Source organism: Panthera pardus, unplaced genomic scaffold (assembly GCF_024362965.1).
Source record: "Panthera pardus isolate Hobbes unplaced genomic scaffold, ASM2436296v1 HiC_scaffold_13, whole genome shotgun sequence".
NCBI classification, from domain to species: Eukaryota; Metazoa; Chordata; class Mammalia; order Carnivora; family Felidae; genus Panthera; species Panthera pardus.
In genome coordinates this window covers 159214719-159239289 of record NW_026526688.1, presented here as the reverse complement: position 1 = coordinate 159239289, position 24571 = coordinate 159214719, and the positions used below count along the sequence as shown (strand labels likewise).

The 24571-nt window shown below is 38.1% G+C and overlaps 1 protein-coding gene across 3 annotated transcripts in view; it reads left to right on the top strand.

The window, feature by feature from the left end:
- Positions 1-24571, top strand: part of POLR2B (RNA polymerase II subunit B) — a 42348-nt gene that overhangs the window by 4984 nt on the left and 12793 nt on the right. For all 3 annotated transcript variants that reach the window (XM_019468951.2, XM_053901545.1, XM_053901546.1), the window contains 15 exons: positions 2331-2403; positions 4544-4694; positions 8208-8320; positions 8438-8657; positions 8840-8998; positions 10471-10635; positions 13322-13518; positions 13696-13815; positions 14587-14773; positions 15422-15565; positions 15795-15934; positions 16037-16148; positions 18247-18401; positions 19550-19748; positions 20069-20237. In XM_019468951.2, coding sequence (XP_019324496.1) covers positions 2331-2403; positions 4544-4694; positions 8208-8320; positions 8438-8657; positions 8840-8998; positions 10471-10635; positions 13322-13518; positions 13696-13815; positions 14587-14773; positions 15422-15565; positions 15795-15934; positions 16037-16148; positions 18247-18401; positions 19550-19748; positions 20069-20237 — 2304 coding nt within the window. The remainder of the gene's footprint in view (positions 1-2330; positions 2404-4543; positions 4695-8207; positions 8321-8437; positions 8658-8839; positions 8999-10470; positions 10636-13321; positions 13519-13695; positions 13816-14586; positions 14774-15421; positions 15566-15794; positions 15935-16036; positions 16149-18246; positions 18402-19549; positions 19749-20068; positions 20238-24571) is intronic.

Sequence of the window (24571 nt, the reverse complement as noted above, 5' to 3'; positions counted from 1 at the left end):
GGGATAAATGATCTACAAGTATACGTAAAGCTGACCTCCTTATTTCTCCCCCTTTCCCACCTTTTTATTTGCTTCTCTGTGGCTGTGATGTTAGCCTCTAATCTTTCATCAAAGCTGGGTATCTCTGAGCTATTTTAGATACCTTTGTCTTACCCCTCCCACCGTGTATAGGGGTCAGTCCAGTCCATTGAAGAAGCATTTATTACATAATTTATTTTGAATATATGTGTTAATTTTATTTTATTTTTTAATTAAAAAAATTTTTAATGTATTTATTTTTGAGACAGAGACAGAGCATGAGCAGGGGAGGGGCAGAGAGAGAAGGATACACAGAATCCGAAGCAGGCTCCAGGCTCTGAGCTGTCAGCACAGAGACTGATGCAGGGCTTGAACTCATGGACTGTGAGATCATGACCTGAGCTGAAATCAGACACTTAACCAACTGAGGCACCCAGGCGCCCCATGTGTGTTAATTTTAAAATAGAAAATTCTTAAGTTTTGCAGACTGCATATATGTCAGAATATAAAAATCCAGCACTTTTTTTTTTTTTTTTTTTTTTTCTGAGAGTGGGTGGTGGAGGGGCAGAGGGAGGGAGAGTGAGAGAGAAAGAGCCTAAGCAGGCTCTATGCCCAGTGAGGTTTGGGGGGGGGGGGGGGGGCTTGATCTGAGTACCATGATATCATGACCTGAACTGAAATCAAGAGTCACACTTAACCAGACTGAGCCACCCAGGCGTCCCTCACATACTAATTAAAAAAATTTTTTTTTTAATGTTTTATTTGTTTTTGAAGGAGAGAGAGACAGAGTGTGAGTCGGGGAGGGGCAGAGAGAAAGACACACACAGAATCCATCCAAAGCAGGCTCCAGGCTCTGAGCTGTCAGCACAGAGCCTGACACAGGCCTCGAACTCAAACTGCAAGATCATGACCTGAGCTGAAGTTGGACGTTCAACTGACTGAGCCATCCAGGCACCCCCATTTACCTTCTTACATAAGAAGATGAGACTAATATCAGAGGACCAGTGCACTCTGATTTTTCAAATGTCCTATTGTTCATATTACTATTGCTGCATAACCTAATATTTGGCTGCTTGAAAACTAATTTAGTGTGTTCATGGATTCAGTGGGTCAGGAATTTGGACAGAGCATGGTAGGAATGACATGTTTGCTCCATGATGTCAGTGGTTCAGTGCAAAGAAAGGCTGAGTGTTGACAGTTGTGGGCTGTATGATCTAGAGTGTTTATTCACATTTCTAGAAGGACTCAAGGACCAGGATTGCTGACCGAACCATCTATAAGTGTTCTCTCCGTATGGTTTGGGCTTCCTCACATTAAACAAGCCTTAGAGTAGTAGAACTTAATTAACGGACACTCAAAGCTCCAGAAGCATGTGTTTCAGCAAACAGGGTAGAGCTGTGTTGCCTTTTCTTACATAGCTTTTAAAGTCATGTAGTGTGGTTTTAGTTGCATTATCTTAGTTTTGGCACTGTCAAAAACCCTTCAGATTTAAGGGGAGGAAACATAAACTCTGTATCTTGATGCTAGGCATATCAAGATGACATTATAAAAGACCATGTGAAATGGAAGATACAGTTGTGGCCATCTTCAGAAAATACAGTCTGTCACACCTTTACATGTATGAAATGCTGTTGTAATAGACCATTGTACCTTAAGGTATTGCCCAGCTATTGGAACACTTCTCTGGCTTTACTCCCCTACCCTAATCTGTCCCTCCAGTCTCTGAGGAGCTTATTTTTTTTTAATGTTTATTTATTTTGAGAGAGTACCCAAGTGCATGTCAGCAGGGGTGGGGGGTGGGCAGAGAGAGAGGGAAAGAGAATCCCAAGCAGGCTCTGTGCTGTCAGCACTGAGCCCAACTTGGGGAATGATCTCATGACCACGAGATCATGCCCTGAGTGGAAACCAAGAGTCAGACGCCTTAACCGACTGAGTCACCCAGGTGCCCCTCTGAGGAGCTTATTGACTAGAGGACTACGTGCTTGCTCCTAGATATTATTACAGTTAGCTATTCATGAGAATTACATGGACTTTCTAGAGAAGATGGAATATTAAACAAATTCACACAACTTACACTGAACCTTTGTAATTGTAGCCTCTGTATATTGGGAGAATACCTATGTGACGTAGACCTTTGTATATGTAGATGTATACCTATGTATATTATACGTTAGTAATAACTCGATTAATTGAGATTTTTGAAGAAGGGTAAAAGGATTGTTTTTTATTTAGCAGAGAGTAAATGTGTTTCTGCTACTTCAAACCATAGGAGTGAGATACGCACATGAATACAATATTTTTGGTTTTTGCAGATATGCAATATGATGAGGATGATGATGAAATCACCCCAGACTTGTGGCAAGAAGCATGCTGGATTGTAATCAGGTAACTTTTTAGACTAAACTAAGCCTTAAGAGGCACAATAAACTATAAAAGGATTTCCTGCTTATTCTGTTCTTGAAAATTAGATGTTTTATATGTATATGCTCCATGAGAGCTGGTTTCTCTATGTATTTAACTTGAACCTTTAAAGTATTTTAAGACTTAAAAAGTTACATGAAGAATTTATGTATACATTTCGCTTAGATTCCCTAGATGTTAACTTTATACAGTTGCTTTGTGTTTTTTTCCCTCTCTCTACATATTTTTTCCCTGAGACATTTGAGAGTCTGTTGCAGACCTAAACATATTCTTTTACATACTTAAAATATAAGTTCTCAAAATCAGGAAATTGATACTAATACAATAATTTAATCTACAAATTTTATCCAAATTTTGCTGGTTGTCTCACTAATGTTGTTTATAGCAAAATAAATTTTTTTCTGATCCTGGATCCAACCTAGGATTACATATTATGTTTAGCTTTCATGACTTTTTTGTCTCTTATAATTTAGAACCGTCCATAAGCCTTTCTCTCTCTCTCTTTTTTTTTTTTTTTTAACTTTGGCATTTTGGAATGCCAGTTACTTTTTAGAATGCCCCTCAGTTTGGGTTTGTCTGATGTTTCCTTAGATTCAGATGATGACATTTGGCAGCAGTGATGTTCTCTTTGCAGTCCTTCAGGAGGCATGTGATGCCTATTTTTTCCATTTCTGGTGTTAATTTGATTCCTTAGTTTTCTTATTATTTTAAATGGATAGAGAGTTATGTTAGGTTGTATTTTAACCCAAATTTCCATCGAATTCTAAATGCAATTAAGATGTAATAAAACTCAGAAGCCTTAACAATAGGTAAGAAAAGTAACTTTTCATTTTTTAATGTTTATTCTTTTGTTTATTTATTGAAGTTTGTTTATTTATTTATTTATTTATTTGTTTATTTATATTGAAAGAGAGTGAGCGAGAGGCAGAAAGAGAAGGAGAGAATCCCAAGCAGGCTCTGCACTGCCAGTGCAGAGCCAATGTGGGGCTTTGAACTATGAACCATGAGATCATGACCTGAGCCAAAACCAAGAGTCAGACATTTAACAGACTGAGCTACCCAGATGCTCCTAGTGTTTGTTTATTTTGGAGAGAGAGAGACAGGAGAGAGAGAATGAATCAGAGGATCTGAAGTAGCCTCTTTGCTGATAGCAGAAAGCCTGATGCAGGGCTCCAACTCACAACATGACCTGAGCTGAAGTCAGATGCTTAACCAACTGAGCCACCCAGGCACCCCCAGAAAAGTAACTTTTTTTTTCTTTTAATATTTATTTTTGAGAGAGAGAGAAAGAGAGAGAGAGAGAGAGAGAGACAGAGTCAGGATGTGAGTGGAGGAGGGGCAGAGAGAGAGGGAGGCACAGAATCTGAAGCAGGTTCCAGGCTCTGAGCTGTCAGCATAGAGTCTGATGTGGGGCTTGAACTCATGAACTGTGAGATCATGACCTGAGCCAAAGTCAGACGCTTAACCAACTGAACCACCCAGGTGCCCTGAACCTTGTTTTGTTAAAAATGTATTGAGATTTGGGGATATAAGTGTATATTTTTACAATTAAACATGGCTATAAAAACTTTGTATTGAGATATTGGTATCTTCTGTGATATTTGAGTATTAAAACACCAAGAGGCATCTTGCTAAGAAAAAATAACTAGGTAGATACTCTGTGAGTGTGCACAGGGTGAGTGTGCACAGGGAGAGGGAGAGAATCTTAAGCAGGCTGCATGTCCAGTGTGGAGCTGGACATAGGGCTTGATCTCACAACTGTGAGATCATGACCTGGGCTGAAATCAAGGGTCAGACACTTAATATTAAGTCACCCAGGTGCCCTTTAAAGATATTTGTAATTAGGGTCTCCTTATAGTTCTTATATTATGGTTTAATTATTTTACCCATAAGTCTTGTTTTCCTAAACTTAATAAGTTCTACAAAGAAAGTGTTCCTAGTCTCATCCCTTTTTTGGATACCTCATAGTATCTGGTATAATGATGGACATAAGGTGGTTGGGATTTAATGATTATTTGTTGGATTTAATTATAATGAAAATGAGGAAGTATGCTAGAAAACGTCACTGAGTTGTAACTGGTTTTAAACCCAAATATTTTCCCAGTTCCTATTTTGATGAGAAAGGCTTGGTCAGACAGCAGCTGGATTCTTTTGATGAGTTTATTCAGATGTCTGTTCAAAGGATTGTGGAAGATGCCCCACCTATAGACCTACAAGCTGAAGCTCAGCATGCTAGTGGAGAAGTTGAAGAACCGGTAAGATGGTTATTCTAATAAAGTAACATATGTAAAAGAAAAGTATTGATTTGAAATTTCAGTCCTTCTGTCAGCTGGCTTAAAGGTTTAAAAAAATTGGTAGGTGTTTTTAGCAGGGTACTTATAGCATTTTTAAGAAGCTCTTGATTTATTCTTCCTAATGGAGAGATGCATTTTGCAAGTAGTCCAAAACTAATCTTTATTCAGATAGTAGAGATTTAATAACTGGGGAGAGGGAACTTAGAAATATAATGAATTACCAAGAGAAACAAGCCACAAATAGTTAAGCCCCCCTTTTTTCTTTTACAGTAAGGAATCATAAAATGTATTTGAAGGACTTTTCCCCTTTTTATTATTATTTTTTAAAGTTTATTTATTTTGAGAGAGTGTGAGAGCACATGAGTGGGGGAGGGGCAGAGAGAGAGGGGTAGAGAGAGTTCCAAGCATGCTCCCGGCTGTCAGCGCTGAGCCTGACTCAGTTCTCGATTTCAGGAACCATAAGATCATGACAGCCAAAATCAAGAGACGGACGCTTAATCAACTGTGCCACCTGGCACCCCTCTTTATTTTTTTTGTAAGAAACACATTATTATAATTATATAAGAGATTATAAAGGGAAATGACCCAAACATACCAGCTGTTTTAGTTTTTCTAAGTTTCCTAGAGTCTTTGTTTACACATATATGTGTTTTTAGCATTGTTAAAATCATAGGAAGAGTCTGATTTTATAATCTGGTTTTACATGAGTGATTGTGAAGCAGTATGTAGTCCAAAATAATGGCTGTCCCTAGTTTTTGAGAAGAGAGGTAGCACTGTGGGATTTGAGAGCAATGGGGAAACTGAAAAACAAAGTGAGTCAGGGAGAGCCCCAGTTCAGTCCTTCTTTTATATCTAACCAGTTCAGTCTTTCTTTTCTGTAGCTAACTAAGCTTCTTTTTTTTTTATGTTTTTTATTTTATTTTTGAGAGAGTGAGACAAAGCACTAGCAGGAGAGGGGCAGAGAGAGAGGGAGACACAGGATCTGAAGCAGGATTCAGTCTCTAAGCTGTCTGAACAGAGCCTGATGCAGGGCTTGAACTCATGGACTGTGAGATCATGACCTGTGTTGAAGTCAGACGTTCAACTGACTGAGCCACCCAGGAACCCCTCTGTAGTTAAGCTTCTGAGGGTTGATCTGTTCTTCTCATTCTAACTGGAGACACTGCATAGACTTGCTGTTAAGAACAAAAATAATTGACTCTTTTGGCACTGTACTGGAAAAATAGGTATACTTTTTTTTTTTTTTTTTTTTTTAAATACTTACGGCATTTTCTCTTCTTGGCATTTGCAAAACGAGAGATAACAATAAACATAACAGATTCAGAGTGCCAGTACCACTGAGGTCTATTGGAGGAAGAGATTTCTTTCTTTCTTTTTTTTTTAACATCTATTTATTTTTGAGAGACAGAGAGAGATAGAGCACAAGCAGGGGAGGAGCAGAGAGAGAGGGAGACACAGAATCTGAAGTAGGCCCCAGGCTCTGAGCTGTCAGCACAGAGCCCAATGCGGGGCTCGAACTCACAGACCGTGAGATCATAACCTGAGCTGAAGTCAGCTGCTTAACCAACTGCACCACCTGGAGGAGGAGATTTCTGAAGGGTATCAGAACTCAGTGGAAATTAAGTTGAAATTAAGCTGAAATTAAGCTGACTGTGACGGCAGGGTAGGACTTGTCTTAGTAGAGAAAAAAGATACTTAGGGGCTTCAGCAAGAAAATAAACTTGGTGTTATTTGGCTTTGGGATAGAATGACCACAGCAGTCAGTATATGATTTTTGGCTTGATCTATTTTGTTTTAGTGGCTTGATCTGTTTTTGGTAAGTGTTAGTAGAAGATAAAATAGAACGAGATTGTCAGGCTTTGGATGTCACTGGAAATTATTGAAAGATTGTCACAGTATTTGCATAAAGCATTTTTTAGAAAGGTTACTTTGGAAATGGTGTTTAGTTGTAGTGGGAAGAGGCTGAAGACAGGTAGAAATCTTTGAATAGCGTAGGTTTAAGATAATAATGTTCTAGATTAGGATAGTGGTAGAAATAAGGAGCAGAGGGGAGGGTTCTCTCTGGTTCATGATCACCACCAGTTCTCCTTGCCCTTTACTCCAGTTTGGGAATCTTGGGTGTTAATAATTTACTGTTAATGGTCTGCTTAGTCCCACTGTCTACCTTTCTGAGATTTGGTTTGGAGAGAAATCCACACTATTGGTGTATCTCTGGAAAGTTCTTATGGATCTTGTTTTATTGCGGGAGCAAATAGATATTAATTGGAAAGTTTTTTTTTTCCCCCACAGGGTTGGAAGTTATCAGGTCCCCCCCCCCCCCCCCCCCGCTTTTTTAAAAAAATATTTGCTTGGGGCACCTGGGTGGCTCAGTCGGTTGAGCGCCAACTTCGGCTCAGGTCACGATCTCACGGTCCATGAGTTCGAGCCCCGCATTGGGCCCCTGTGCTGACAGCTCAGAGCCTGGAGCCTGTTTCAGATTCTGTGTCTCCCTCTCTCTGACCCTCCCCCATTCATTCTCTGTCTCTCTCTGTCTCAAAAATGAATAAAAACGTTAAAAAAAAAAATTAAAAAAAAATATTTGCTTATTTATTTTTGAGAGAGAGAGAGTGTGTGCGAGCAGGGGAGGGGCAGAGAGAGAGGAAGAGAGAATGTGAAGCAGGCTGCGCATGGTCAGCGTAGAGCCTGATGTAGGGCTCGAACTCATGAACCATGAAATCATGACCTGAGCTGAAGTCAGACCCTTAACCAACTAAGCCACCGAGGTGCCTGGAAGTTGTCAGTCCTTTTTATAGAATAAGTAGGGGGACACCTGGATGGCTCAGTCGGTTAAGCATCCAACTCTTGATTTTTTCTCAGGTCTTGAGCTCACGGTTTGTGGGTTTGAGCTCCGCCTTGGGCTCTGCTCCAACATTGCGGAGCCTGCTTGGGATTCTCTCTCTCCCTGTTTCTCTGCCTCTCCCCTGCTCATGCTCTCTCAAAATAAATAAAGAATAATTAGAATTTTTTGTATATTTAATTGAAGTTAGGCTTTGTGTGTGTGTGTGTGTGTGTTCTGTCGATTAGATTAGCATGGTCCTAATTGTCTGAATATCTTTTTGTTTTTTGTTTTTTGGTAACTTTGTACTTCTGACCTTAACCAAGGAGAGTGCACATGAAACTACATAGATCATTAACACAAATCCTTCAACTGTTTGATGTAAACACAGAGCACATGAGATATGTGCATAGTCTTTATTTACTTGGGATATTTTAAGTCGCTTTGTCTTTTGCCTTAAGAAAGCAATTAAGTATAAAACTTGACGTCTATGGAATGTGGATGTTGGCTTTGGAGAGTCCTCATGTCAGTAAAGTGGGTTAATTTCAGCAGTTCCTAGAGCTGTTTCTGCTCAAGATGTTAGTGTTGATTAAATTGGAATCATTAAAACTTTAATGGACAAAAATTACCCTTCTTCATGTTTTTTGGTTTCATTTTAGCCAAGATATTTGCTGAAGTTTGAACAAATTTACCTCTCCAAGCCTACCCATTGGGAAAGAGATGGTGCTCCTTCACCAATGATGCCAAACGAGGCCAGATTAAGAAATCTCACGTAAGAATTTTTCCAGTAGCTGATAATTGAAATACCATTCAGAAAATGTAATTTTAACCAGTTGAGTGATTTAGTAAACATCTTACTGTTACTTGTGATCTACTTTTGTTTTTAAAGGTATTCTGCTCCCCTTTATGTTGACATAACCAAAACTGTCATTAAAGAAGGTGAAGAACAACTTCAAACTCAGCATCAGAAAACTTTTATAGGAAAAATTCCGATTATGTTGCGTTCAACTTACTGCCTGTTGAATGGCTTAACAGATCGTGATCTTTGTGAGTTAAATGAATGCCCCTTGGATCCAGGTGGATATTTCATTATTAATGGGTCAGAAAAGGTATAGTAAGCATTACTTAAAGAAAATTATAAAATCATAATAAAGATTTAAATTATGAAAGTTGAAATTAAAAAGCTTGTATACAGAATAACCTGGAAGTTTTAAGATGCAGATTTTTTATTCTTCTTTCTACTTCAAGGACCTGTGGGTTTTATGGTGTAACTTTTTTATTGTCCACAAAGGTTCTGATTGCTCAAGAAAAAATGGCAACAAACACAGTCTATGTGTTTGCCAAAAAGGATTCTAAATATGCCTACACAGGAGAGTGTAGATCATGTCTGGAGAATTCTTCCCGACCCACCAGTACTATTTGGGTTAGCATGCTGGCGAGAGGAGGACAGGTATGGACTGGAATATGATATTGTTTGGGTTTACTTCTTTTTGTCTAGTCTTGTAATTTTTTTTAAGTTTGTTTATTTTGAGAGAGAGCATGAAGAGGGGCAGAGAGAGAGAGAGAGAGAGAGAGAGAGAGAGAATACCAAGCAGCTTCCATGCTGTCAGCACAGAGCCTGATACAGGACTTGATCTCATGAACTGTGAGATCATGACCTGAGTCGAGATCAAGAGTCGGATGCTTAACCAACTGAGCAACCCAGGCACCCCCTGTTTAGACTTACGGTTTATCAGGCTGCATTCTTAGAGCTTTTCTGGACTATATTGTCAGTGTTATGTGGTAGGTATTGTATTATTTACTTATTGCTGTGTAGCAAATTCCTCCAATAGCAACATTTATCATCTCATGGATATGTAAGTAGAGAGAACCAAATGGCATTTGGAGATATGAGGGCTGAGGGTACAGGAAAAAGGGCAAGATGAAGATTTGGATATCATTTATTTTAAAGTTTATTGAGAGAGAGGGAGGCAGGGAGGGAAGAGGGAGGGGCAGAGAGAGAGAGGGAGAGCAAGAATCCCAAGTCGGCTCCATGCTGTCAGCAGTGAGCCCAACTCTTGGCTCAAATCCATGAACTGAGAGACCATGACTTGAGCCAAAACCAAGAGTCGGATGCTTAACTGACTGAGCCACCCAGGTGCTCCTAAAAATCGTTTGTGAATTGTTACTGAACAGCCATAAGATGGGAGATAAGGAAGGAGGCCTAAAGTAGGAGGAGAGAGATGACAGAAATTGTTATTAGAAGGACCATGATAATGTAGGGTTATGAGGCCAAGAGAAGAGAGAGCTTAATATTGAAGAAAAAAATATAAAATGGAGAGGTCAGTTGATGGTATGTCATTGTAGGTTAGTAACTTTTTGTATGTGTGTAGAATTAAAGAGAAATTGGAGAAAAGAAACTTGTGTGAAAGGAGCTATTTATTAATTTTGAAATATTTAAGTGAGATACAGATCAGCTCTGAATTTTTCATTCTCTGCTGTGTTTTTCCCCCATGTTTGTCTCTCTGTGTGTTTTTTTTTTTCCCTTTAGCCCTCATATCTTTCTTTGGGAGTTTTGTGTGTTTTTTTTTAGTTTGTTTTTGTTTTTGTTCTCTATGGGGGGAGAGGGTGTGGGATCAGTGTTCATATTCTTTTGTAGCCTAATGTAATTTCCAAATACAGTATTGGGTAATTCTGAGAGAATTTTGCCAGGCAGATAGTAGAGGATGGAAGTTCTCTCAGTTCTAAATGATCAACCTGTTCATAAAATTAGTAAACCTGTTCCAGTGGTTTTGGAAAGCATCCATGGGATGTTCCTTAGAGTATGAGAGGTATGCGTCTTTTGAAATATATACAATGAACATGTATATGAGTGGTTCTCATGGTGTTTTTATATGGCTGTGATCTCTTTGTATGATACTCTAATGATTTTTATTTTTTCAGGGTGCAAAAAAGAGTGCTATTGGTCAGCGCATTGTGGCAACGCTACCATACATCAAGCAGGAAGTTCCCATCATTATTGTGTTCAGAGCATTAGGTTTTGTGTCTGACAGAGATATTTTAGAGCATATTATTTATGATTTTGAAGATCCAGAGATGATGGAAATGGTAATGTGAAAGCAAAATGTCTTTGTAGTGTTTTCTAAGAGGTTTGAAGTTACTGACTGTTGCTAATCTTAAAACAGTAGAAAGCTGCTCTGAAGAGTAATTTAGCTGTCAGAAATCCCATGCCATTTACTATTTAGCAAAAGCCTTCAGGCTGTCTCAGCTTATTTCTTGACAATTCTGTGTAAAATAGTCATAAGAACTAGAGGCAGCCAAAAGTTCACTGACAGCAGCAAGAGGAAACCATAGTAAGGAACATCAGAAAGCATACCAGCTTGGTGCAATTTAAAGAAGGAAAGTGAATAGTTGATACAACTTCTTTTTTAAAACTTTTTATTTTGAAATAATTTCAGATTTATAGAAAAATTACAACTCTTGTATATTCTTCATCCAGATTCACTAGTTTACCTTTGCTACATTGTGACCTTTGTTACATTTGTTTTAGCATTCTCTATCTATATAAACACGTTATTTTTTTTCTGGACCATTTGAGAGTAAGTTTTGGGCATCATTTCCCTTTACTCCGAAATACTTCAGTGTGTATTTCCTAAGAACCAGGACATTAATTACATATTCATAATACATTTACCAAAATCAGAACCTTTAACTTAGGTACAGTGCTGTTAAGCCATAGATCTTATTCAGGTTTTTGCCACTTGTCCTGATAATGTCCTTAATGCTTTTTTCCCCCCCGGTTCAGAATCCAGCCCAGGATGGTGCATTGCATGTCATTTTTAAGTGTCTTTAAGTCTCTTTAAATCTTTCCTTGTCTTTTTCTTCAGTGTTCCATAATATTGAAATTTTTGGGGAGGAGGATAGGCCAGTTATTTTGTAGAATTTCCCTCCATTTGGGCTTTTCTGGTATTTCCTCATGATTAGATTCAATTTATGCTTCTTTGGCAGGAAAAATAATAGAAGTAATATTGTGTGCTTCCCAGGGCATTGCATCAGGAGTTTCGTGATGGAATTTTGTCCTGTTATTTGTAAACTCTACAGTGGTGTCTTAGGTTCCTCTACTGTAAAGTTACTAAATTTGTCGGAAGATTCTTTGATCTAGATAAAGAACCATTTCCTTGTCATTGTTTTTCATTGATGATTCTTGTTTCAGTAGTAGTTGATATACTTAAAGTTGTCCTGAATTGTCCGGAGTCTTTAAGACTATAGAGAAAAAAGGTTAAATGGAGGCTACATAAATGTTGGTCACATAGTGAGATGGTGGAGTGAGTACATATTAGTTTTTAGAACATTGATGCAGTTTCATGAGAAAAATGGATTCTGGCTAGATTTTACTTTAAGCTTTTATCAGTAGTCATATTAGTATAAAGTATAAAAGAAAAATACATGATTTTATCCAAAAGGCATCCCAAGTGATTCAGACTGTATTCAAACTAGAATTTTCTTAGTAAAGTGAAACAGCTGATTGATATATATATATAATTTTTTTTTTTTTTTTTTGAAAATTACTCTTTGTTCCTTTAGCTCTTTTGAAGCTTAGGCCAATTTTTACAGTCTGTGAGTCCAGCATTTACTGTGCAAAAGTGCTTTAATTCTTTCTTCTGAAAATGATTGTTACTCCTTTTCCAAATCCAGATTAACCTTTTTTTTTTTTTAATGTTTATTTATTTTTGAAGGAAAGAGAGACAGAGCATGAGTGGGGGAGGGGCAGAGAGAGAAAGAGAGAGAGACAGAATCCAAAGCAGGCTCCAGGCTCCGAGCTGTCAGCACAGAGCCTGATGTGGGGCTCGAACCCAGGAACTGTGAGATCATGACCCTAGCTAAAGTCGGTCACTTAACCGACTCAGCCACCCAGGCACCTCAAATCCAGATTAACCTTAACAGAACAATTTCAGAACAAGAATGACAATTTAAAAAGATCACTTTCATTTACCATATGCTGACTGCTTTATGTTACCTTTTTCTGATCTTTGGTTCCATGATTGGAATTTGGATGTTTAAACTTGAGGATCAGTGTTAAATAGACATAGGAAGTCAAAGGCAGGAAAGGCATTTCAGTATATGTGATAGGATTAAGGGTATTTACAGTGGCCAGAGTTACTCAGTGTTACCCTTCATTCCTCAGGCTCATTATTGTGTAAAATTGGAATTTTAGAATGCTAGAACTAGAGTGAAACCTAGAGATTATTTTATCTAGCCACTTGTAGATGAGCAAACTGATTACATGGCTGCTCAGAGGCCACGGTTTACTTAATTGCAGGTATGAAATGTAGGTCTTTATAAAATATTCTCCTTTACAAAAAAAAACTGAGTGGTTTTATTTATAGGTTAATAACCTCTTAAACCAAGGCTGAAAATAGCCTGGCACTTTTATGCATTTGTAATTTAGTAAATTTTAATTTTGACTATTAAAAGTTCTCTAATTTGGTATAAGGTGTTTGGAAGGAATTTTTGTTTTGCCATTTGTTAAAATGTAAAAACCAAAAACACAGTACTCTTTTTATAATGGAATTATTTATATTTTTTAAGGAAGTAGAGTTACCTGTGTTGATGAGATTTTGTCAAGAGATCTCTAGATCTTAAAAGTGTATTCAACTTACAAGATTTTGTGATTCCTTGGTTTTTCAAAAAATATTTGCATATTCTGTTAGTACATAGGGATATTTAACATGTTACAAAGTAAAGTTATAGTTGACTTAAGGTGAAAATGACTCTTATTTGAATTGTCTGATAGGTGAAACCTTCTCTCGATGAAGCTTTTGTCATCCAAGAACAGAATGTTGCACTGAATTTCATTGGCTCAAGAGGGGCAAAGCCTGGTGTCACCAAAGAGAAAAGAATTAAATATGCAAAAGAAGTCTTACAAAAAGAAATGCTCCCTCATGTCGGTGTCAGTGATTTTTGTGAGACCAAAAAAGCTTATTTCTTGGGGTATGTTAAATATCGTTTTAAGTTTTTTGCCAAGATAGTTTTTCTTGAAGTTAAAAATATCACAGGGGTGCCTAGGTGGCTCAAAGAGCATTAAAAAAATGTCAGAATGGTGTTTTTAAATTTTTTAAAAAGCCAAAAGCCATATGTTTTCTTTTTCACTTCTTCTTTTTTTTAAAGGTACATGGTTCATCGGTTGCTTTTAGCAGCTTTGGGTAGAAGAGAATTAGATGACAGGGATCACTATGGAAACAAAAGATTGGATCTTGCTGGACCACTACTTGCATTCTTATTCAGAGGGTAAGGAATGAGAATGATAACAGTTACAAGTAGAGAGATTTCACTTTAGATTTGTCATTGCACTAGTGGAGGTCCTAAACTGTCTTGGCATCCATATTGGGTATATATGAAGTTGGCTACATTCTGTTTGCCACTCACCCAGATTTTGTTCTACTTCGTGTCTGTGAATTTCAGGTTTGTAAGGGCAGGTTATTACTTGTATACGTTTTCTTTATTTCTCTGGTAGCTTTATAAGTCATTTGCTAAGTACTGATGATATTGGAATTTTTATTAGTCCTGCTTTTGCATTTTATAAAAACCCAAAAGCTGGAGGGAAATCTGTCAAAATATTAGCAGCCGTTGTCTCACAGTATTGATGTAATATGATTTTTATTTTATTCTTCCTGTGTTTTTGTATTTTCTATACTTCCTGTAATGAACATATAACACTTTTATATTCAGAAAAGTTATTTTTAAAAGCAAAATCTGTAAACAATACAAAAAAGATAATATTAGCAATATTTCTTTCTTCATATTCTATTATTTAGTGTGTTGTAGAACAGTGATTTTTCAGCCTACTGTTTCACCCTACTAAGGAGTCTGACATTTTTCCCTAGTTGCTCACCTCGTGTGTTTATGTACTGTGAGTACATTAGTGCTTTTTACATAAAAAGTAGTAACGCTTCCCTCCCCCTACCCGAACTACTTTTCACCCCCTGTGGGCAAAATTGTCCATATTGAGAATGCATGTTGTTGACCTTTACATATTTAAAATACCATTTTATTTGGCAGTATGTTTAAGAATTTGCTTAAAGAGGTGCGGATCTATGCACAGAAGTTTATTGATCGAGGAAAGGATTTTAATTTGGAGTTGGCAATTAAAACAAGGATTATATCTGATGGCCTAAAATATTCATTAGCTACTGGAAACTGGGGTGACCAAAAGAAAGCTCATCAAGCCAGAGCTGGAGTATCTCAGGTAAGGACATCGACTGTAACTACAGGTTTGATAGGAAAATGTTGTGAGACTAATAGATCCCTTCATTCATTAAATGTAAATTATTTTACTTTTTTTTTTTTCTTAGATGTAAAAGCACTGGGGGATATTGAATTATGAAAATGAAATTTTCCTTAAATTAGCTGTTAGCATTACTTAAGAGGTTAAAGTTTTGGCTTGCAGCAAGGTAGTTAATAAGTTAGTGTACCTGCTAAGACATAAGATGGTCCATGTTAGTGAAATTTTTATATCTTAAAAGCTCCATATTAGAAGTTAACTAAAGTACAAAGTACAGTACAGTGTTGACCTGTGAACAGTGGGGGGTTAGGGACAGTAACTGTTGTGGGACTAATATCCTAGTGGTTGGAGGTGATCATATATAAAACATTTATGTGGATATGTTAGAACTGTATATCACATATATGCCATCCCTGCTATGAGGGGCACTTAAGTTATGGGATGAATGATATTATCTAGGGAAGGGATGGAGAAAGGAGGGATAGGGAGAGTTTGAGAGTCAGTTGATTATAGGTTAAAATGTGACTTTGCCTCATTCTAGTATTTGCTAAAAATGCGGTAGCATGAGTAACAGAAATGCCCAAACTACAAAGATTTGATATTGTTTTCTAGGTGTTAAACCGCCTGACATTTGCGTCTACTCTTTCTCACCTGCGTCGTTTAAATTCTCCTATTGGTAGAGATGGCAAGCTAGCAAAACCAAGACAATTGCATAATACATTGTGGGGAATGGTGTGTCCTGCTGAGACCCCAGAGGTAATACATTAGAATTTACGTTCAGGACAAAAAGTCTACCAATAATTATGTAGAGTATATAATTACTTTTAGAAGTAAGTAATTTGCTATGCGGTTTTAGAATTAATGTTTTATTTATGATTTTGTTCTTAGAGTAAATCCTGAAATCAAATTGAAGGAAAAATGTTTATGGAAAGGAATTTTGATAGGTATGTTAAATCCATATGAGTAATACTTTGTTTATTCGTAGGGCCATGCTGTAGGACTTGTGAAGAATTTAGCCCTGATGGCTTATATTTCAGTTGGATCTCAGCCTTCTCCAATTCTTGAATTTTTAGAAGAATGGAGTATGGAAAATTTAGAAGAAATATCTCCTGCAGCTATTGCTGAGTGTGTATAGACATGATTTCTTTTTTGAAACTATTGTTAATCTTTGGTTATTGCTTAGTATAGAGTTACTAACTGCAAAATGCTTTTGGTTTCACATTTTAGTGCAACCAAGATTTTTGTTAATGGCTGCTGGGTTGGAATACATAAAGATCCTGAACAACTTATGAACACCCTGAGGAAGTTGCGGCGACAGATGGACATCATTGTGTCTGAAGTGAGCCTTTAATTAAGAGTAGATGATTCTACAGGATTTCTAAACAAGGCATAAGACTAGTGACAATTTTCTTTACATTGGCATTTCTTTAACTGCTTTCTCTTGAATTATAGAGTACATTGTCAGAAGTCTAGGTGATGCTTTTTTAAAGTTTATTTTGAGAGAGAGAGACAGACAGTGTGAGTGGTGGAGGGGCAGAGAGAGAGGGAGAGAGAATCTCAAACAGGTCCCACCCTGTCAGCACAGAGCCTGGCGTGGGGCTCAAACCCACGAACTGTGAAACCATGACCCAAGCTGAAATCAAGAGTCGTATGCTTAACTGACTGAGCCACCCAGGTACCGCATAACTATGTTCTTTATTGGGAATTTCCCCCCAATTTTTGTTTTTTGGAGAGGGGCAGGTGGGGAGGGGCGGAGACAGGGAGTGAGAGAATCTTAGGCAGTTTGGAGCCCAATGAGAGGCTTGAGATCATGACCTGAGTCAAAATCGAGAGTCGCATGTTCTACTGACTGAGCCAGAAAGTGCCCTGCCCAAAATATCTTTTATAATTTCTGGGAATAGGGGCGCCTGGGTGGCTCAGTTGGTTAAGCATCCAACTTCTGCCCAGGTCATGGTCTCATGGTTCATGAGTTCGAGCCCTACATTGGACATGCTGCTGTCAGCGTAGAACCTGCCTTGGATCCTTTGTCCCCCTCTTTCTGTCCCTCCCCTACTGTACACTGTCTCTCAAAAATAAGTAGACATTAAAAAAAATAAAGTATGTTTTCTGGGAATATATTTTCTAGTGCTACCCAGTAGAAATATCATGTGAGCTACCCATGGATATAGTAGCCATGTTAAAAAATTAGAAAATGAAAATAATTTTAATATATTTTATTTGACCTGTTCTATCCAAAGTACTATAATTTCAACATCTAATTAGTAGTTATGAGAAATTTTGTATCCTTTATTTTTATGTGGTACTTTTTTTTATTGAAGGGTAGTTGATGTACAGTATTGCATTAGTTTCAGGTGTATAACATATTGATTTGACAGTTCTATACATTATGCTGTGCTCACCAGAAATGTAGCTATATCTGTCATGTATAGTAGCAATACATGTTATTATAATGCTATTGACTGTGTTCTCTGCACTGTACTACTTATTATCTGTTCATTCTATAACTGGAAGCTTGTACTTCCTACTACTCCCCTTTACCCTTTTTTGCCCATCCTCCCAACTCCTTCCTGTCTGGTAACCACTAGTTTTTCTGTGTTTATGGGTCTGTTTCTGCTTTGTTTATGTGGTACTCTTTGAAATCCACTGTGTAATTTATACACATTGTACACTGCAGCGTCTCTCAGTTCAGAATGGCCATATTTCAAGTGCTTAATAATGACATGTGGCTAATGTCTGCTGTATCGGACAGGTAAATTATAAGCCATTTGTCTGATTAGGTCAGTGTCAGAAGGTGGGCTTGTTTCCAAGAAAGTATGATAGATGCAAAATGATAATGGCTGGTTACTGAAAGGTTGCAGAGTGAAGTCTATGTAATTATCAGAGACAAAATAAATTGCTATCTCTAGTGTTTGTGATGACACAAATATATTTTCTTCATTTTGCTTTATCTTGCATGACAGCATTGCCAGATATTCAGCTTTATAATTACCAAGGTTAAATAATTATTCCTTATAAAATTTTAAATTATACTTAGGTTTTTAGTATATCGAACAATGATAAACTAAGATTTGTCCATTTTTTTAAAAGGTTTATTTATTTTGAGAGGGCATGCACATGCATGCAAGCAGGTGACGAGTAGAGAGAGGGGGAGAGAGGATCCCAAGCAGGCTGAGTGCTGACAGCGCAGAGCCCAATGTGGGTCTGGAACTCAGGAACCATGAGATCGTGACTTGAGCCAAAATTAGGAGTTGGATGCTTAACCGACTGAGCCACCCAGCTGCTGCAAGATTTGTCCATTTAAAAAAAAAAAAGATTTGTCCATTTTATTTGATAATTGTTTGCTCCAGAAATTTACTAGGAACTTTATTATATTTTTAGCTAAGTCTTAGTGATACAGAGAAAAAGTTCATGAGACTGTTTTGTCTTTTTACATGTAGGTTTCTATGATCAGAGATATTCGAGAGCGGGAGATTCGGATCTATACCGATGCAGGACGTATTTGTAGGCCACTTCTGATTGTAGAAAAACAAAAACTACTTCTAAAGAAGAGACATATTGATCAATTGAAAGAGAGAGAATATAACAACTACAGGTAAGAACATGCATGAGGAAAAAATTGAGATATAATTCGTATGCCATATAGTTCAGTGGTTTTTAGTATATTCCTGATTGTGCAACTATCACCACTAATTCCAGAATATTTCGTTGCCCCAAAAAGGCACTTTGTACAGTCACATTTGTTTTTCTTAATTTTTATTATCAAGAACTTGTAGCGTTTTGTTAAAGCATTAAAGTCTTTGTGACATGTTGAAGTCTGATAAGAAATAACTTACATAATAGAAATTGTATAACATTTAATATGAATAATATGATAGCAAATAAATTTAATAAAAAGATGAATCTGCTTTAAAATTTATTTTTAAAAATATTTGAATGTATATTTTTTATTGTAAAAGAAGTCAAACAATGTGTATAATAAAAATACATAAAAGCCCCTAATCCATACTCTCCTCTTAACAAGTAACCCATACCCATACACCCATGTATTAGAACAAACCAAGACAAACTAATAGTGATATAGGATCATACTTTGTGTGTGTTGTTTATAGTAACTTGCTTTTTTTCACTATTAACAGTAATATACCTATTTTGGAACTCTTTCTGTATCCGTACATGTAGATAAAAGAATACCCTTTTTTTGTTTGTTTATATTTTAGAGCAGGGCAGTAGCGTGGGTGGGGGGGCAAGGAACAGAGGATCTGAAGCTGGCTCTGTGCTGGTAGTAGAGAGCCCACTGCAGGGCTCCAACTCAAACTGTGAGATCATGACTTGGGCCAAAGTCTGATGCTTAAGTAACTGAGCCACCACCTAGGTGCCCTGATATAGGAATACTCTTTTTTATTAAGCAGGAAGCTTAGTTAAAATACTTCAGTAGATAAGGAAATAAAGTGAATACTTCTTTTTCTTTTAAAGTTTATTTTATTTTTATTTTTACACTTGATCTTAGCCAAAAGGCCGAGAAGCGATTATTTTATTTTTATTTTTTTAGAGAGAGTGCGAGCAGGGTAGAGGGGCAAGAGGCAGAGAGAGAATGAATCCTAAGCAGGCTCCACACTTAGCACAGAGCCAGATGCAGGGTTTGATCCCATGACTCTGGGATCATGACCTGAGGTGAAATTGAGTTGGACACTCAACCGACTGAGCCAACCAGGCACTCCAAAGTGAATTCCTCTTTTTTAGTTGGCAGGATCTTGTGGCCAGTGGGGTAGTAGAATATATTGATACTCTGGAAGAAGAAACAGTGATGCTTGCAATGACTCCAGATGATTTACAGGAGAAAGAAGTAGCTTATTGTTCCACATATACACACTGCGAGATTCATCCATCGATGATTCTTGGTGTCTGTGCATCTATTATTCCCTTTCCTGATCATAACCAGGTTGGTAGCAGTTTTTTTAACTTCTGGTTTTTTGAGGTATTGGGGGAAGAAGAATACAACTTAGAGATTAATCTGTAGTTTTTCGTAAAGAAAAGTGTGTTGATGAAAAGGCTGTGAACTCATATGGAATCAGCATTTAATATGCTTTTTTTTGTTTGTTTCACTGTTAGCCATAATTATTCCAAATGGTTGTGACTTCTCTTTCAGAAAAAAACATGACCTTTACCAGCCATATTTCTGATTTGTGTAGTACCCTGTAGAATCTGTTGCTTTAGAAGCATTAAATTTTCATTGATTCTGCTTTTCATTTCTACCTTTAGTCCCCTAGAAACACATACCAGTCTGCTATGGGTAAGCAGGCTATGGGAGTTTATATCACCAACTTCCATGTTCGTATGGATACACTGGCCCATGTTCTGTATTATCCTCAAAAACCACTTGTGACTACACGGTCTATGGAATATCTACGATTTAGAGAGCTGCCAGCAGGTATGTTCAGTTTTGTTTTTCAGTTTTTTTAAAATTTTTTTTATCAAAAAAAATTTTTTTAATGTTTATTTTTGAGAGAGAGTGAGAGAAAGTGCATGAGGGGGAGGGTCAGGGGCAGGGGGGGGGAGCAGTCACAGAATCTGAAGCAAGCTCCAGGCTCCGAGAGGTCAGCACAGAGCCTGACGTGGGCTGGAACTTACGAGTCATATGAGATCATGACCTGAGCCAAAGTAGGATGTGTAACCTACTGAGCCACCTAGGCGCCACTATTCTTTACCTTTTAAGATCCTGTCATGCTTAAGTACTTTGAATGCTTGGGAGGGTGAATAAAATAACTTATGACACAACCTCTTTTATCTCAAAATTTATAATGTGGTGGGAAACTTGAACACAAATAATAAAAGATAGATATGTGGAAAGTGTTACGACGAGGTACAGAATCCTTTGAAAGCACAGAGTGAAGGAAATGATTGATACCTGTTGGAAATCTAGAGCCAGTTTCATGGGGGAGGTGGCATTTTAGACTAGCGTATAGTTTGACAAAAGGGTATTTGAGAGGTGGGTTGAGGAAGGGCTTAGATGCATGAATGTATGAGATACGGAACAGTTAGTAGTCATGGCACTTTAGTATAACTGAAGTGTAAATGTATGGGAGTGAACTTTGGTCTCATAGTGTAGAGAGCAGGTTGAATTTTGAGAATGAAGACCCATCCAGCCTTTTGGAACAAGGAGGTAATACAATTTGGGATTTATTTTGAGGGTTGGGGGTGGTGTGCCTGGGTGGCTCGGTTAAGCATCTGATTCTTGATCTCAGATCAAGAATCTGAGTTCAAGATTGTGAGTTCAGACCCCGCATTGGCTCCACCGTGGGCATGGAGCTTACTTAAGAAAAAAAAATTTAGGAATATCATTCTGGCAGTTGATACAGATTACAATTAGATATGGTATTGGAAGAAGATAATTTAGAGGTTTTTGCAGTGGTCTGAGAATTGGTAAGGTCCTTAAGAAATGAAGAAGAGTAGGAGATGAGATGCCTAATGGAATACCCTTGATGGGACTTGGAAATATTATTGGACATATTGTTGGTGTTCGTGGCTTGGATGATAAAGAAGAGAGGAGTACTATTAATAAGATTGGAAGCCCATTAGAAGGAAGATGTTTTAGAGGTAAGATAGTAAGTTCAGTTTTCAGCATGTTGATTTTCAGTTGCTGCTATAACGTGTAAGAAAAGATTTTCCAACAGTGAGTCGCAAATATGATTTGAAAGAAGCTCAGATCTGGAGCTGTGAAGTTTTTTATGTATTAGTGGTAATTATAGATTATGATGAAATTGCTAAAGGGAAATTCAGAGTGAAAATAAAGTCAGAGACAGCTTTAGGCACCAGGAAAAGAATCAGAAGAGATTTGAGATGTAGCTGCTGCTAAGGAGAATCAGGAGTTAGCAGGAGATTTTTTGTTTTGAAGTTTATTAATTTATTTTGAGAGAATGTGAACAGGATAGGGGCAGAGAGAGAGGGAGAGAGAGAATCCCAAGTAGGCTCCGGGCTGTGAGCATGGAGCCTGACATGGGGCTCGATCCTATAAACTGTGAGATGATGACCTGAGCTGAAATCAAGAATTGAGCTACTCAGGTGCCGCTGCAAGAGGAGCGTCCTAAGGAGACTGGACAGCCGGCAAAATGGTGCAGAGAAGTCTAAAGGGCAGAAGAGTGTTGAATATTAAAGGAGACAGCATAATTCTTTGGCATAATTGTTTTCTTACCTTATTATTAACAGGGTTTTGGCTTTAACTGTGGGTAACGTTATTTAGTGGAGTTTGCTTTGCAGGTAGTGGCCTTAAATTATTAACTATACTAGGGGTTTAGCATTTTGATAGCAAATTCTTACAGGTAAGAATGATTTATTTTCAAAGTCTTCCACAAGGGGTTACTCTTGTCTAGGAAAACAATCTGTTAGGTTGCCTGCAAGTATGCTCGTATCTTTGGGGTATGCTTGTAGTGTTGTGCTTTCTTCAACATTTACATGATGATTTCTTTATGGCTAGAGAAGAAAAATAGGTAAAGGATTGGAGTTGAAATGTTCTTTTGGTACTGGTATGAAGTGGTGAAGGCATGGGACTACAAGCCTTTCATTTTTTTTTTGTTTTCTTTTAATGTTTATTTTTGAGAGAGAAACAGAGTATGAGCAGGGGAGGGGCAGAGAGAGAAACACAGAGTCCAAAGCAGGCTCCAGGCTCTGAGCTGTCAACACAGAGCCTGATGCAGGGCTTGAGCTCATGAAACACAACAGCATGACCTAAGCTGAAGTCAGATGGCTAACCTACTGAGCCACCCAGGTGCCCCGGGACTACATGCCTTTCAATTCTGTTATTGCTTCATGCCTTAATCACATCTATTCTAAAAGCTAAATTTCGCCTGATCTCTCAAACTTGCCCATATAGATAAAGGCTGTAGGATGGAGGGAGCTGCCTCTTGGGCTATAGTTGATACAGTGTATGTGGGTGATCCGGGGATTGTTACAGAGGCAGAAAGTCTCACAAGGACCAAGACAGTTGAGAATCATAGACTATATCACCTGGAAAAAGAAAGGGGCATAGGTGGTGCTCACCAAAATGTGAGGACATGCTGAGGAAGTCTTGCCTATTTCATGTTTCACAGATGTCATATATGTCGTACTACTGGCTTCCTCTGTAGTAGGATCATATCACATCTCCCAAGATCCTGAGATTTCTGCCAATTCTCCAGTTTTCAAACCCTCCTCTGCCTTCAGGAACCTGCATCTTTATGTATTTTCCTTATATTATGCTTCTTGATTATGTTTGAGACTTTGAATTCTTCCAGTTCTCCCAAAGAATCCACACAAAAGGATGGTGACCATGTGGGTGCTACTAAAGATTTCATAGGGGAATCATGTAGATTTCAGGAGGATTATTTGACTTTTCTGAAGACCTTGCCTGCTAATGGGGTTTTCTCCACTGTCAACTTCCTTGACACTGCCCTTTCCTTGGAGAATTTCATACTCCTTTCGTCCCAAGCAGAACATTTTAGCTTTTTCTGCTCCAAATTTATTTTTTTATTTTTATTTATATATTTTTAAATGTTTATTATTTTTGAGAGAGAGAGACAAGACAGAGCATGCGCAGGGGAGGGGCAGAGCGAGGGAGACACAGAATCCAAAGCAGGCTCCAGGCTCTGAGCTGTCAGCACAGAGCCTGACACGGGGCTCAAACTCACGAACCTCAAACTCACAAACCGTGAGATCATGACCTTAGCCGGCCAAAATCAACAGATACTTAACTGACTGAGCCCCCCAGGCACCCCTACTCCAAATTTAAATACACAAACCCATTAAGGTTCTCAGAAGAACAAATACCTTCTTATTAGAATGATTCTTTTTCCTTAGAGAGCAAAGTTATATTTAGCACAGTGTTTAGTGTTAACTTTTAAAAAAATTTTATTTTTAATTTTATTTTTTTGTTTAAGTGTTTATTTATTTTTGAGAGAGAGAGAGAGAGTGGGAGACACAGAATCCAAAGCAGGCTCTAGGCTCTGAGCTGTCAGCACAGAGCCCAATTTGGGGCTCGAACTCACAAACTATGAGATCATGATCTGAGCCGAAGTTGGACACCCAAGTGACTCAGCCACCCTGATGCCCCTAAAATTTACTTATTTTTGAGAGAGTGCAAGACAGAGCACGAGTGGGGGTGGGGGGGGCGCGCAGAGAGAGAGGGAGATTGAGAATCACAAGCAGGCTCTGCACCACCGGTACAAAGCCCAATATGGGGCTGGATCTCACAAACTGTGAAACTGTGACCTGAGCCAAAATCAACTGTTAGATGCTTAAGCAACTGAGCCACCTAGGCGGCCCCAGTGTTAATCTTTTAAACAGGGCTTTATCTTAAAAAAAAAAAAAAAAAAAAAAAAATTTTAATGTTTTATTTATCTTTGAGACAGAGACAGAGCATGAGCAGGGGAGGGGCAGAGAGAGAGAGGGAGACACAGAATCTGAAGCAGGCTCCAGGCTCTGGGCTGTCAGCACAGAGCCCAATGCGGGGCTCGAACTCACAAACTGCAAGATCATGACCTTAGCCAACGTCAGATGCTTAACCAACTGAGCCACCCAGGTGCCCCAGGGCTTTATGTTTTAAACAGGGCTTGCAACCTCAGATTCCTACAGCATTAGGCAGGATTGGTGAGTAAGTAAGTTAAAGGTTTGCCTTTCCACTGGGGTTAGCCCGTAGCTTCAGCTGTGGCCGTGATGTATATAAGTGGACCCAGTGATGCCCGATCTGATATTTCAAAAAACGTTTGAAATCTAAGCTTTTGAATTTACTTT